This window comes from Protomyctophum parallelum (assembly GCF_964188405.1).
Source record: "Protomyctophum parallelum genome assembly, chromosome: 9".
Taxonomy (NCBI): Eukaryota; Metazoa; Chordata; class Actinopteri; order Myctophiformes; family Myctophidae; genus Protomyctophum; species Protomyctophum parallelum.
Genome location: NC_139706.1, coordinates 18,564,785 through 18,581,489, shown reverse-complemented (window position 1 = coordinate 18,581,489; position 16,705 = coordinate 18,564,785). Strand labels below are relative to the sequence as shown.

Genomic DNA, 16,705 nt, shown 5'->3' with positions numbered 1-16,705 from the left:
GCCCTGCTCTGTCCCTTTTTCTCATTACCAAAAGTAACTGAATATATATAATTTTTTGAATGGTAATTTTTATTATACAATAGGCCTACTCACTCAAAAACAAACACAAAAACTACTAAACTAAAACAAACGTTGGCACACCGAATAAAAACTAGCAAACCCGCTCTAAAAACAAATTCAAACTAACTGAATTAGAAAAATCCCACCCGTGTGAAGTGAGTGGTGCAACTCCGTGTGGAGGTTTTCCCCCAGGAACGTGCCCAGGGGGCCAGGCTGGTTCCAGCGTGCCACCCCGCGTCCGAAATGGTTGAGAAATGACAGTTACGTGCGGCAGTCCCTCTACTGTACCCTCTACTGTACTGTACTGTATTGGCGCTGCACTGCATAAGCATAAGGGCTATGCTTATGCGGGCCCTTTGTCTAAGACAAATGTCTTCCTCGGGAGACAAATAATAAAGAACCTTGAACCTTGAACCTGTCACTGTACTGTACTGGCACACCCATAAGCATCATATATACAGTTAATATGTGCGTGTGTGTTTGTGTGTGCGGTTGCACACAAGTGGTGAAAAACAACCAACAATGTTGTTTTCGTGCTCATACCCAACCAGCCAGCTACCCAGCTACCCAGCCACCCACCCACACACACAGCTCCGTAAGGGAGTGGTTGCACCACTCAAAAACTGTCAAAGCCAATTAAAACTAAGCGGAGGTGTAGGGGGTGAATAGAAAAGGTGACAGCACAGTTCCTTGGCTGTTGCTCACCAGCACATTTCACAGTCAACCCTAGCCTGGTTAATAAACCAGACTAATATTGCACGGACCGCGGGATATTAGTCTGGGGAGGCTCAGCTTGGATTTCATTTCCAGGGAGGCGGGTTGAAACATTTTCTCTTTGACGCAATTGGTCAGAGCTACTGTCAGTCAAAGGTCTCAAGCATTGACAGTCACTGTACCAAAGCCCGCCCATATTTCATACCGTGTCCCGATTGGCCGCCCCATTTCTCTGGTGTAGGAAATGGGCGTACAATTGAGCCTCTCCAGACCGTAATCCGCCGGCAGGCAAATTTTTTTTTGCCAACGGCTGATTCGGTCTGGTTTATTAACCAGGCTAAGTCAACCCTGCTGTCTGAAATACTGAGCTCTGCATGTGAGTAGTCTGTAATCCAGGCCACCAGGCTGTGCTCCACCGCTGCATCACAGAGTCAGCATGGTTTGATGGCGTTGAAAGGCCTGGAGTGGAAAACTCGACTTCTCACAGTGCTGTACAGCCTCTGTGGAGCAGGTAGATGACGATGCCATGATACCCAAATGTTTGACAGGCAAACTTCAGATCAGGACCAGGGTAGGTTTGACCTTCCACTGACTCACTTCTGTTCTGAAACAAAAGGTCCTGGAGTATAAAGACCCGGGAATGACAACTCTGCCGGCTTCCATCCAGATGGGGGAAGGCCAGGACTATCGCTGCGTAACAGGAGCCATTGTTTCTGAAGATAAGATCGGATGAGCCCGGATACATTAGCCCACAGAGGGGGTGTGTAAAGAGATTAGCACTGCCTCTCACAGCAGCCCATCCCAAACCCAATTCTGGGCTCAGCAGGAGAGGGGCCAGCGTAGCAGTGGTGACTGCATGGAAGTCAGCCATCTTGGAAGCAAGGTCTCCATCCCCTGCCAGTAAGGCTGGTCATCACCATTGCAATTGTGTGTGTGTGTGTGTGTGTGTGTGTGTGTGTGTGTGTGTGTGTGTGTGTGTTTGTGTGTGTGTGTGTGTGTGTGTGGTACACTAGTGCATATTTTATACACACTTTTACTTTTGCATGACCACTATTGTGTCAGTGTGAGTGCACACGTGTGCCCAAGAGCACAAATAGGCTAATGGGTTTATATTGTATTGTTCATAGATTTCATATAGCATTCAACATAAAAAAAATCTATTGCCAAAACCAACTTAGTTTATACGGAGTTTGTTTCCAAGTGCTTGGATATAACAACAAGAACAAGAAGAATGTGGATCTAACTAATAAGTTCAGTTCCAAGCACTGTACTGAAGTTCTAATATTGAACTCCATTAGTGTTTATGAAGCATGCTATATATGATACACGAACCACGTGATCGCCTCACGGCCAGATCAAAGAGTGTGTTATAACTCTCTTTCAATGGCGTCTGGGCCTGAGCTCTTGGTTATATATCCCCATGTCTAGCAGCCTGCAGCATATCGTGCAATCCTGGCCAGGCCAGAGGCCAGCTGGCTCTGTCCTCGCATGGAGAGCCTGGCCTGCACAGCCACTATAGTTGTCCTGGCAAGTTTGGTGCCCTCAGTGCAATATGAGTCACCCCAATGTTGTGTATTGTTTGCACACTAGTTCATCTAGAGTTTGATTCTATAAACAGATAAAAAATGTATATATATATATACAGCCAGAACTGGGAAAGCTTTAGAAAGGCTTTACTATTTACTTAAAAGGGCATATATATCTGCTGCTATCTACTGATTGTAAGAAGAGGGAATCTCTAACGCTACGGCGCTGTGGTGTAGTTGGTTAAAGCACCTGTCTAACAGGAGATCCTGGGTTTTAAATCCCAGCAGTGCCTTTTCAGGTCTTCAAAATTGTAGATCTCCAAGCTGCACAGAACCAAATTAGATGTGCATACAATAACTGTATACAAGACTGTGTCCTTGACTTAGCACAGTGCAAACTGCAGATCAGCCAGCTCTGAGAACAAAGTCCACATAACACTGTTGGCTTAGTTAGTTAAAACATTGGCCTAGTTCCCTAGTAATTTGTTCTCCACATTCGACCCATCTCCTGGAGCGGTGAGCCGCAGCCAAGGAGTGGTGAGCTGCAGCCGTGCCAGTGCCACGCTCGGGAATCATTTGATTAGTTGATTTGTCCCCCCACTCCAACCCATTGATGCTGAGTGCATTGGGTCCCATTTTTACAGTCTTTGGTATGACCCGGCCAGGGATCAAACCCCATGATCACATGCTCATATGTATGTACAGTTGTCCACTGAAATCCTGGTACAGTAGCATGAAAAAGCATGCTGTGGCGCTCTGGCTTAGTTGGTTAAAGTACCCGTCTAGTAAACAGCCGATTCTGTGTTTGAATCCCAGCAGTGCCTTTTTAGATAAGGATACAGGGCTGTAATTCTGTTCACACAGTTAATCTGCTCCACAAAGCACTATAATTCATGGTGCAAAAATGGGAATACTCAAGTTAAGTTGTACCAAATTGTACTTAAGTACAGTACTTGCATAAATGCACTTAAGATAGGTCCCGAAAGATGGTCAGGGCGAAGCCAGAGGAAACTCTGGTGGAGGCCTGCAGCGGTCCTGACGTGCAAATCGGTTGTCCGACCTGGGTATAGAGCACCGAAGTCTGACGTCAATATCGGTAGAGGGCGCAAATCCACGGGTTCATGTACTTTTTATTTGCATTGTAATCCCCATAGGGGTATTTTTGATCACCTCATATAAGTACTGTGTTTGAAAAATAAACATGTCAACCCGTATGGATATGAAGAATCAACTGGCTGAGAGAAAACGCTAATTATATTTATATATTATATCTGTAGTATACTGTATATGAAGTATATTGTGGTGTCATGATAATGACAGCTGTAATTACATTGTATATGTAAAGCCGTTACTGCTACTGAATTAGTTACATTTTCGGTAGAAACAGACTATCATATATGAGTGACTGACTGTCGCAAACGATACAGAGACACCTCCCTGACAATAACACAGAGACAACTTGTTTATTTTTGGACCACAACGCTTATATGAAACGATTTTAAGATTCTCCATAGAGAAATGACTTCCGTGAAACGGGCAGAAACAGGGGATGAGCGAGTGACATCAGGACTTTGGCGCTCTATAGGGGTGAAAGACTATAATCAAACCAGCTGGTATATAGTCCGAAGTTAACACCACTGCAAACCTGTCCATTGTTGTGCTTCCTGGCTGGGCACAAGTGGTGTTACTAATTACCTCTCTCACAGCTGGGCAGATCACCACTCCAGGTGAGGTCCCACTGGCACATGAGCAGCTCCGTGCCAACCACCTGGTATCCCGGGTAACACTGGTAGGTCACCACCGTGCCATGCACCAGCTCCGGATGGGAGGTGCTCTTCCAGCCGTTGGAGATCTCTGGAAGCTCTGGGCACGTGTCGTTACGAGGAACCTCTGGGGAAGTGAAGAGAGAGAGAGAGACAAAGAGAGAGAGAGAGAGAGAGAGAGAGAGAGAGAGACAGAGACAGAGAGGGACAGAGAGAGAGAGACAGAGAGAGACAGAGGGAAGAAGGGTAGGTGGAGAATTACGTAAATATATCTCATTGGATCATCCAGCACTCGGGTCCTTCTTTCCTGCACATTGTGATATTTATACATTTTATCAAGGTCATCTACATATCTACTGCCTAGTGTGCATATTAGGCTGTGAGTTTTATGTATGCTGCCTTTGTCTTCTGTCTGAACGTACATCCCTGCAGTCAGTGTCCTCTTGCGTGAGTCCTATTCTGTATACAGTACTTGTCCCCGTCATTATTCAATGGGTTAGTGTTCATTCTTTTCTATAGAACTTTCATTGTGCACAGAACAAACATTGGTGTAAATTTAAGACTGAGAATTCAACATAGGACTGAGCACCAAATCAAACTAATCAGTACTTAGTTGGCAATGTAATTCTGCAAAAACATGAGGGAGTGCGCTCGAATGGTGAATGCTTATTTTCCTGCTTTTCTTGTCAGGCGACTCAGAGAATCCTTTGGGACAATGAGTGTACTCTACTCTGCCAGGCTCCTTGGCTGCGACCACTCTGTCCAAGGGACAAGCCAGGAGGTTCAAAGCCCTGTGTTTACTAGGCTCATTTGGGCAAACCCACCAGGGTAATTGTGTTCAGGTACCATGCAGTCCAATTCTGAGACAACCGCACCCCCCCACACCCCCACACTCCCTTGGCAGCATTAATTTATATATTTTCTCAACGTGACAGCTGAACTCACAACTTCCTATTTCCATGTTGCTATTTGCTACCTGCATGCCCCCCCACCACTAAGAATTAAGTACATTTTATCCAAGTTAGTTTGTTGGCCGTGGTAGTGTGTGGACGCAGTGATGGAATGGATTGATAGCACTGATAAATCTTTGGTATCTTTGTTCTATAGTGTCCAGTTCTAGAGCCTGAGTGGATTTATTTTTACCGAAGAAGTGGACCATGAAGCCATTGCCATAGCCGTAGATGTTGGTGGCGGGGTCGGACTGGAACTGGATGGTGACGTCGGCAGTAGAGGTGTACAGCTTGAAGCGGGGGCGCGCCCCGCCATACTGACCCAGAACCTTGGCCGTCAGGTCGTCGCCATCGTAGAAGGTCAAAAGGTCATTCTTGCCTATGTTCAACCTGCAGAGACAAGGTGGCAGAAATCAGTACACGCTGAAGCAAAGAGCTGTAAATGCATGTTTTTCCATTGAACATTGAAGATTTAAAGCCTGATTATAACGATGATTTGGCCATGACTGATGCGACTTGATATGCCCACTATGACAGGGTGTGCTTGTGAACGACTGTTATCTGTGAAAGTCAGTTGTTACTTAAGATGTTGAGTCTTTTCAGTTTTAAAAGGTTTGTTGTAGTGTGTTTAAGTTTTAACACGGTACTATAACACATATTTATTATTATTATTTGTGGACTACTGAAAAGTCAGCTATCCTCTCGTGGCATATGATGCGAACCACAGTGTGACATTCTGAAGAAACTATATGCCCAGACAGGATTTATTCTTACTTAGGCACACGTCGTCCTTGCTTTGCATCTCATTATATATCCCCCTCCAAATGCAGCAGATTACATACACTATAGTGCTGCATTGGATTCTGAGTAACTGAGTGTCTATTTTGGTCAGAAACAACTCTCACTTCTCTGTGTCTAAAAGTAAACTGAGGGTGCCCTTTCAGAAAACACTTTACTTGAGTGTACCAAAAAGGCATTCCGCCACTGCTGTTCCTGTCTATAATGTGCTGATGGCAAACTGTCTGGCAATATCCCAAAATTGTTTTGCTGGCATCACCGTGTGTTAGGAGCATCTTGGGGAATTGAATATACATCACATAAAACATAAAAGTTTGCTGCAATTTCTCATTTTACAAAGGGACTGTCCATTCTAATGACTAGCTATGATATGTCATATGTGACAGCAATTTCTGTTACATTCACGTACCTCAATCAAGCAGCTGTGTGAGCACATGCCAGCACAATTATGTCGTTATATTGCTGAACACAGTTGCATTTTTCTCTCAAATTATAGGCCTATACCCTCATTTGGGAATAGAGTGGGCAAGCATTCATTTCTCACATATGAAAGCCAGTTACAACTACACTATAATGATTCTGAGCGATTCCCTTCATCCCATGATGCATTATTGTCTCCCAATGGGAACCATGTCTTAACAGAGGATAATGTGCCTCGCAACAAGGCGTGACGGGTGGTCACTGTTGCGAACAGCATGATTATGAGGTTAGCCACATGTGTGTGCTACACACATTGCTATTTACACAATCCCCTCCAGCATTTAGGGGAGCTTCTGAAACTGCATCCGAGGGATAATTTTCCAGCAGACAGATGGATGACAGAATCATAAGATGTTATTAGCAATGAATGTTGACCCTAAAAGGAAATGGAGCCTTAGCTTGCAAAGAAAAGGACCACTTTGGGATTTCGGAGTTGGAATAATTCTGTCTCTGCACCGAGAAATTGCTGCTTCTACAAACCTCAGCGCTGTTTAGAAAACGTCACCTGGGATGGAGCTATCTTCCTTTGTAGAGCGAGGGGGGATGTAGAGCGTAGAGGATATGACTTAGGCAGAATAAAGCAGTGACATGCTCTATGCTGTCGCTAATTAATCACCAGCGGCTCCTGATAAAACTCATTAACGAGCCAGAGATTGAGCCATTAATCTCTCTGGGAGCATGTGGAAATCAAGAGCTCAGGAGCTTCAGAATGAATCAGCACACTGCCATCCCCGGAGAAAAGACCAAATGTCTACTACCTTCGATCTTTTTCAGCCAACATGAGAGAAGAATTGCAAGAGTAAGTCTGAGGCTGATCTGTGTTCCAGCTATAGGCCTGCAGTGAGGAATGGCCAGTTCTCTTCTCTTTGTACAGCTTGGGTTGTTTCCTAACTACAGAGGTGTTCGCACGCACGCGCACGTGCACGCACACGCACACACACACACACACACACACACACACACACACACACACACACACACACACACACACACACACACACACACACACACACACACACACACACACACACACACACACCTAAGTAGGCCTAAGGTACACATATACACACATTATTGACAAGTTCTGTACGTGTTCTTGACGGACTTCTAAAACCCACAGCTGCAAATCCTCCCAGCTTTCCATGTTCATTTGATTCCAAACAGATAAAACTCTCGGTCTACTCAGAGGGCAAGACAGATTGAGAAATATTGTTCGCTGGTGTCAAATCTGTTGTGATTAAGTTAAACAAGGCTTTGCATAGCTCCACAGTGCATCTGTGGAGAAAGAAAAATCAATCACAGCTTCCAGTCCCTGACACTAATTTGATTTAGTTCAATTTGAAAAAACAAGGCTCAGCTTGGCTTGGCCCACGGGAGCAGCTGCCACAAACCAACTGCTTTCACAACACATTTTACCCCTACTACTCTCGGTAGGCTTTGTCACTTTATTTTCTCTGAAAATAATCTACAGTATTTGCCAAACGGAGGTGAAATGTGTCTGTATGCCACTTTTGCATTCATTCTTTTGATATGCTTCAGTCAAATTGTTTGCGATATGCTCAAAATTAGTGTAATATATATCTACCTGTTCCAATAAAGAGCACCTGCGTGTGAGCCATTAAAACCAAGCAGCGCAACCTTTATCTATTGTAAACAAATTTGTATCACTCGGTTTTAGGAATAGTATGAGAATGACATGACAATCATATTATGTGATGTAGGTAATGTTTGGTAATAGGTAAGGTAATTACACTGCAATGTATAATAAGGTAAAAAACTGACAAGGGAATAGGGTTGTCTAAGTACATGAACTTAAGAACAGACTTATTGAAGTCCAATTGAGAGAAATGTACACCCCTGCATTTTCAGTATATTTTCATGTATGTACATTTGTGATGTAACATTGTGAAATACAACCACTGCGTAAAATAGAGATTTGCATCACATTCTTGTGATTGTAAATCTTTCTATTTAGCAGAAAATCCACAACCAACTGAATCTTTCATGACCCTGCCACAAAAAAACAAGTACATGAAAACAATCTACCAAAATTATACTGCTCCATTAATAAATAAATAAAAACATCCCCAATAGTTCACAACATTCCCAATTAGGGTCTGCTGTCCTCGTTTGGGTAAGTCATTGAAGGAGCCATCAGTAGAAACTGGGTTAACCAAATGAAGCCCCCAATCCATTACTGTCATAGCCAACATTTAAAGTGTATTAAGACAATATTTTGACAAATGTGACTAGCACACCAGCCATGGTGACAAGCTCTGAGACAAGGTGTACCTGAAACTATGTTGAATTGCAACATGCTTAAGTTTCTTACACAAAAGGACATCTGGCTAAACTTGGTGTTAATGTAGTGCTGCTCTCAAGAAAGGCTAAATCCTGATGATGTTAATACAATATAACTAGTAGTGGTTGTAGGCGGTCTCCTATACTATTCTACTGTTATGACCCTGATATGACACCAGGTTGATATAATAAAGTTAGTTGAAGCAGACACCGCCATCTTTATTGTAGTTGGGACGTCAACAGCAATTACCTCTCCTCATCGGCCAAAGGGGGCAATTATGGACATTAAGCTTTAATTAATTAATTAACTTTAACTACTACAATATGCACCTCCTCGCCTTTTCTATTTTATTATAATTATCGTTTTACTAATTTGGGTGCTATACGGTATACAGTCCTGTCAGAGGCAGCATGAACTCAGTCAGAACTGTCTTCAGTGGACATGTCGGGCAGAATCTTAACAGTCCAGTGCATCTTTGAAATATGGGCAGCACGAACCAGCGAACAGTAGGAGCTTCATGAGACAAACGCTTGCTCCCCACTCGCTTCCTATACTCATTCCCCCCCTCGCTCCCTCCTCTCTCATTTCATGGCGATCCATAATTGTAATTTGATACGCCCCAGTGATAATGTCCCTTCTGCCATTACACAGATGTGGTCATTAACGAATGAAATGTGTGTATGTGAGCAGTGTACTGTACAGTATGTGGGTATGTGGGCAGAGAGAGAGAGAGAGAGAGAGAGAGGGAGAGGGAGAGGGAGGAGAGAGAGGGAGAGAGAGAGAGAGAGAGAGAGAGAGAGAGAGGAACCCAGGCCAGGCGGTATAATATATTATCATCAATATATAATTATCAATTAGCTTGCACTGAGGAAAATGGTTGGATGCCGGACAGGTTTACTCAGTCAGAGAGCACGTCAAGCTTTTATGATTTAAGAACAGAGCAGTTTCACAGTCAGGCTGATCAATTAACAGGCCACTAAATCCGAGACCTGAGCGTTTAATCCATACAACGTCATCACTGTAGTGTACAGTATGCGCAGCACACACAATGCTCCCCCCCCCCCTTTGTTTCTATCATTTTGATCCCACAATTTTGTACGCCATTTTTTCACCCGGTGCCAGTTTCCTGATAACCCTGGATGCTACTCTCCCTCTGCCAACCTGGGGAGAGCCCCGAACTGACCTTTAAAGGGACACAAAAAAGATATATGTTAATGACGTTTAGAAGATTTAGAACACTTTCATGGGGGTCTTTATGTGTGTAATATGTGGTTTTAGATATTTTAGATTTTAGCAGTGAGCCCATGTGTCTCTGATGTCATCGACACTGCAGGCTTTTTTAACAGGCTTTGGGCCTGTTTATTTTTTTTAATATTTTTTATCCCAAGATTTTGTAACACATTTTTCACCCCTGTGTCAATTATCTAATGTGATCCTGGGCTCTACACACCCTCCACCAACCTAGTCCCCATATGTGGGGGACAAGGGGAGAGCAACGGACTTGAACTCATGCTTCCTTCATGCCTGAGTGTCCAAGTTACTCCTTTACACCTGACAGGGGGGAGTTTCGCGTGGAAGGAACACGTTATTCCAACCAGTTCCTTTCCCCTCCATCAGGCGCCCCGGCTGGCCAGGGGGAGGCAGTTTTTTCTTTTTCTTTTTTAATAATCGTGCATCCCTATTATTTATTAAATGTAGTACTGTGTATATCATTAAATACAGTAATAAATTATTTCTTTTCACATAATCAAAGGTTTTATGGTAATGAATCACCAGGACCCTGGATAGCATGATTCTAATTATATCAAATAATTGACATAGGCTACATATTTTTGTAAATCTCTTGGGAAAAATGAATGGCAGATTTTTCAGTGGAACCAGAAAACCACTGCCACTACTATGCCCTATAGGCAATGATGACGCGGAAGAGAGAACACGCCCCCAGTGCCCCGGTGGGAATCGAACCCTGGACCTTCTAGCTGCACACACAGCACTAACGACTGAACCACCGTGCCCCGACACACACACACAATGCTTACGTGTACAATAGATGAAAAATCCTCTACTAAAGGAAACTCACTACAGCGCCTTGCCCTGCGAGTGCTATCTATCCAAATCACTTCGCCATACTAAATGAGTGGGGAAATTAATTATGTTGACAGTTTCTTGTTCAAAGGGATGAGGATGCCATTTATCAACGTTTCAGAATGCACAATCAGAGCCGAGGCGTTGTTAAGAGGGAGAGAGGGCTGGAGGAAAGAGAGACGGAGAGAGAGAGAGAGAACTGAAGAAAGAGGGAGGAGGGAGAGAGGGGGGAAAGAGAAAAATAACTGAGCTCCAGAAGAAATATATGCAAATGAGCGCTCCTTAATTTGCTCGCAAAGCCAAATGATTCTCCACGCCCGGCTGACTTAACAGGCTCCGACACGGCAGGATGCTCTGTTTTATGCAGTTTACCACTTCACCTGTGTGCTGCGATCACAAGAAACACACACACACACACACACACACACACACACACACACACACACACACACACACACACACCAACAAATACCTGTACACATGCGCGCGCATATGTACACACACACACACACACACACACACACACACACACACACACACACACGCACACACATTTGCCACCCTCTTGACACACCGAAGAAAGAAGAGGAGGGGGCATCTCTGACCGAGCTCTCTGCCGAAATAATTAGCTTTCACTGCCGCACCCAATTAACCTTTGTCTTGGTGCTGCTTACACGTCTCATTCACAAGCTCAGTGCCGTTTCATTACCTGCATGTGTTTTATGAGTCACGGTGTCACCGCCCCCAACATTGTTTTACTGTGTCACAGTGTCAAGGTGACGATTAACTGCCCTGCGTTCAGATCAGACTACAGACTACACACACACACACACACACACACACACACACACACACGTGGTGTCACCGCCCCCAACATTGTTTTACTGTGTCACAGTGTCAAGGTGACGATTAACTGCCCTGCGTTCAGATCAGACTACAGACTACACACACACACACACACACACACACACACACACGTGAACGGAGGTACGTACACTTGGATGTCCAGCATGATCCTCTTGTCCTCTTCAACGTGGATCCCCCAGATACAGTCCTGACCTTTGTCATACGCCTCCGGCCAGTTGGGAGACAGAACCACACCCGCTGAGTCTGTCATCTCTCCACTGCAAACAGCTATCACACACGCACACACACACACACGCATAAACACACACTTAAGAATTATAATGTACAAGATTTTGTGTTTTGGGGTATGTGTGTGAATGTGTGAGTGTGTGCGTGCGTGACACACACACACACACACACACACACACACACACACACACACACACACACACACACACACACACACACACACACACACACACACACACACACACACACACACACACACACACACACACACACACACACACACACACACACACACACACCTCGGCAGGCCGGTTCGGTCTCATTCCACTGTGGGTTGTTGAGGTCCATGCACTCGATGGTGACGGAGCCCTGCTCCAGGGTGTAGCCGGGGTCACACGAGAACTCCACCACCGCCCCCACTGCCCAGGTGGTGTCACTGCTCGTCAGGTTACCGTACTTCACAAACGGCTCGTAGCAGTGACCGGACGCAAAGGCTGTCAGGGTGCATAAACAAAGCAAATACAGTATAGAATGTGACATTATATTGAAATGTATCGTGACAAATTGTCCGAATAAATATCCAAATAAGTATACTGTAGGTTTGGATCTGATGTATGGCCATGTTTTGTCAATGGCCAAAACAATGTGCACTCCTCTGAGTGCACATTGTTGTAGGTTGTACGGCAGTGGTTCTCAAAGTGGGGTCCGGGGACCCCCAGGGGTCCTTGAGGGAATTCCATGGGGTCCCAGTTTGGAACCAAATGGACCCTTATGGGTGTGTTACTCTGAGAGTGTACAAATCAGGGTCCAGCTAAAAATTAACATTGAATTTACAATATAAATTGGGGTCTCAGAGATAGAAATGCCAGAAATGGGGGTCCGTAGACTAATGCATGTCAAACTGGGGGTCCTTGAAATTAAACGGGTTGAAAATCACTGACCTATAGGTTCAAGAGTTATAGGCCAAACATGACGAGGGCGATTTTAAAATGTTGTGGGTAGGCCTATAGCTTCCTTGGCCTACTGGGAGTACAGTATGCATGCAAACTGTAGTTCTGCAAGTTTACAGCTGATTGGTTTGGTGGTGCCGAAGATTTGCTGTTCACAGACAGACAGATAACGTAACGGACGCACTGTGACGGACAGATGGACGGACGGACAGACGGACGGACGGATGGTCGGGCATACAGCAGGGGCAAAAACACAATTTCCAGCTTTTAGCCAAAATTTCTTTATCCAAATACAAGAAAGGCAACGCCAACTGGTCTTTTTATTCACAGATGAATTTAATATACAAATGGACGTATATTTTCACAAAATGTACATACGTATGTACTTCTAACTGTAAATTGGTCACTCACACAGAATACATTTTACATTTCCATATAGGAGTGTATGCTATAGTGTAAAGCGTGCAGTATATTTTTTGATGAGATGAGAATCCTCACTGAGCACACAGCGTACACACATTTATACAGCTATTAATCTGAGACCCTGTCCTGCTTGTCACCGAAATAGCAGCATCTTATCGGATCTGCCAGCTGATAAGGGTCCCTGTCCTGGAGGAGACGATGCAATAATTGAATCTAGGATTAGGTTTATACTAAGAGGCTACATTGGGATTGTATTAACTGTATCACATATGCAGGCATGTCATGCTGTTAAGTGAATGATGGGTCCGGAATGGAATCAAGTTGATGGGAGTATTATAAGGCCAACACAGGATGAGTGAATGAATGACAGAAAAATAAAGAATTAATGAATAAGGGCCAACTTTCCCTATTTAGGGAACGTTATGGAATTGTTAAAGCAGGGTAAGTGAAGGAGGGACCAGCCTATACCTGTTATGTAGATTGAGTGAACAACATTACATGCTGTTACAGGCCACAACAAGAGGTCCATTTAGAAATATGCTGAGCTTCTCCCTTGGGCTCTAATCCCATTTGCTACCGTGGATCGAAGGGCCTAAGAAGATTACATTGATTTTATTGGACAAGGACTGAATGGTTCGCAGTGGGATTCAAGTAGCCCTCTATTTGAGATGGAGTGCATTCAAAGTGAAATTAACACTCATGATTTTGCCAGCGTGGAGACATGCTGTGCACTTACAGAGCGGGGAGAAAAGTATAAAGAATTTGTCATGTGATTAACCATTTTTATCTTTAAGTTTATTTTTAAAGTATTTCTTAGTGATTAATGTCATTGCAGTAATGTGAATGGCTTTGTTATTGGCTTATCTATACTGGATGTATTGTGGCTTATTCCATCTCCAAAATATGCTATTCCCAGCAATGGCAATACATCTTATGAGCAGCGGATGCAGGAATATACTGGCATGACCCTGTGTGGTGCAGATGGATTTAACTCTGAAGGGTGTCCTTGCTCTGCCAGTCTTCAGTTTCCATCACACCCAGAATGGAGCATAAACCTGCATGGTGTTGTTGAAGGATTTGCACCATTGTAAGGGGTCAATTAATCAATATAATGGCTAGCAGATGGAAATTACACTGAGAAAAGGCCATGGAAGAGGGGAGAGAGAGAGAGAGAGAGAGAGAGAGAGAGAGAGAGAGCACACAGTTGCGTTTGTTCAGAGCGTGCACATGAGGGAAACGCCGGCAGGGATGCAGGGATTTATTATTATTATTATTCTGTTGGGAGGAGCAGCATTGTGTGTTCTTTGTGACCTGGGAGTTGTGGAGGATGCGATGGGTCGGCCGGTCCGTAGGTGCGTCGGCCGGTCGTTTGAAATGTCGGCCGGTCCGTGATTAGGTCGGCCGGTCTGTGATTACGTCGGCCGGTCCGTGATTACGTCGGCCGGTCCGTGATTAGGTCGGCCGGTCTGTGATTAGGTCGGCCGGTCCGTGATTAGGTCGGCCGGTCCGTGATTAGGTCGGCCGGTCCGTGATTAGGTCGGCCGGTCCGTGATTACGTCGGCCGGTCCGTGATTAGGTCGGCCGGTCCGTGATTGGGAGGCGGTCCACCCCAGGAGGTTAGACGGGACAATAGTCCGATACGGGAGGGGAGGTGCGTGCGTGCGGGGGTAAATGTGTCAAGTCACATGACCACTGGCTGTGCTACGAATATGAATTATTATTATTATAGCTAACTTAATAGTTCCTGCTGTAAAACACCCAATCATATCGTGATCTTTCTTTTTTTTTTTTTTTTTTTTTTTTTTCGGCTTACGCCTTTTTTATTGATTTTTGAAGGGACAGACAGTAGGCTGACAGGAAACGGGAGAGAGATGGGGGATGACATGCAGTAAAGGCCGTGCCGGGTCCGGGAGTCGAACCCGCGGCACACTGCGACTGGATTACCAGTCCGGTGCCCAGACCGTTACGCTACGGCCTGGGCCATCGTGATCTTTCTTCATATATATATTTTTTTTCTGCTCTCGTTGCAAAAGACCGCCTCCCAGTGGAACGTTTCTTTAAGGTGAGTCACGGCTTTCTAATAGTCTAGGGGTCTGTGCAAATGCCTCTCGATTTATTGTCTGTCTGTCTGTCTGTCTGTCTGTCTGTCTGCCTGCCTATCAAATAATTAAATATGTATTAATTCAATACGGCTATTTTTTTTAAATATAATATACAATAATGATACAGTCTAAAATGTAGCTATTGTGTCCATACACAATAAAGGCTAAGAAAGAACATTATAAAATAAAAGTTTTTAAGTTTGCCATGAGCGGGATCCGAACCGGGTGCCACACGGAGCAATAAATCAAGAAGCATTTGCACAGACCCCTAGAGGCCTAGACTATTAGAAAGCCGTGACTTACCTTAAAGAAACGTTCCACTGGGAGGCGGTCTTTTGCAACGAGAGCAGAAAAAAAATATATATGAAGAAAGATAACGATATGATTGGGTGTTTTACAGCAGGAACTATTAAGTTAGCTATAATAATAATAATTCATATTCGTAGCACAGCCAGTGGTCACGTGACTTGACACATTTACCCCCGCACGCACGCACGCACCTCCCCTCCCGTATCGGACTATTGTCCCGTCTAACCTCCTGGGGTGGACCGCCTCCCAATCACGGACCGGCCGACCTAATCACGGACCGGCCGACGTAATCACAGACTGGCCGACCTAATCACGGACCGGCCGACGTAATCACGGACCGGCCGACCTAATCACGGACCGGCCGACCTAATCACGGACCGGCCGACGTAATCACGGACCGGCCGACCTAATCACGGACTGGCCGACCTAATCACGGACCGGCCGACGTAATCACGGACCGGCCGACGTAATCAAGGACCGGCCGACCTAATCACGGACCGGCCGACGCACCTACGGACCGGCCGACGGTGCTTACCGGCCGGTGCCTCGGCCGGAAGAAATGGATTCTGCCCTTGCTGGATGTTCATTGGCACCAGCCAGGAGCCGAGCCTATATTTTTCACTTTGCTGGTCCACTGTCGGTCCACATAACCAAATAACTGATCAATGTAAGCGTAAGCAAGTACATGCTAACCAGCAGATTCACATTTTAAGGTCTATTTTATGTCTAGTATTTATATAAGCTGTACGTGTGACAACTCTCTAACTGTACTCCCATACCTTGGTATCTGAGCGCGATGCCAGTTGAGGTTCCTGTTGAATCGGTGCTCAGCTCGAGGAAGAGGTGTCGCGTGGAGCTCAGCAGGCCCTCGTTGGGCAGATACTCCACCTCATACGAGTCATAAAGTGCTGCTGCATCGATGTTGTTGCCATTCTTAATCAGTAGGCTGGAAGAGATTGAGGGAGCATGAACAATACAGTAGTGGTCTCATTAACATTTTCATGCATGTCAAGGACAACCCTGAATGTATTTGTGTTTAACCACCATCCAAAAATGTTTTTTGCCAGGGACCCCCTGAAGAGAAGTATTTGCGTTAACAAAATTCAACATTATAAACAAAATCAAATCAAATCTAATATATGAATAAA

General features: G+C 44.8%; 1 protein-coding gene across 4 annotated transcripts in view; it reads right to left on the bottom strand.

Moving 5' to 3' along the window:
• Positions 1 to 16,705, bottom strand: part of LOC310864760 (seizure protein 6 homolog) — a 125,289-nt gene that overhangs the window by 10,429 nt on the left and 98,155 nt on the right. For all 4 annotated transcript variants that reach the window (XM_083773520.1, XM_083773519.1, XM_083773521.1 and 1 more), the window contains exons 7-11: positions 16,337 to 16,503; positions 12,073 to 12,267; positions 11,674 to 11,812; positions 5,207 to 5,403; positions 3,996 to 4,190 (exon numbers count right to left, since the gene is read on the bottom strand). In XM_083773520.1, coding sequence (XP_083629646.1) covers positions 3,996 to 4,190; positions 5,207 to 5,403; positions 11,674 to 11,812; positions 12,073 to 12,267; positions 16,337 to 16,503 — 893 coding nt within the window. The remainder of the gene's footprint in view (positions 1 to 3,995; positions 4,191 to 5,206; positions 5,404 to 11,673; positions 11,813 to 12,072; positions 12,268 to 16,336; positions 16,504 to 16,705) is intronic.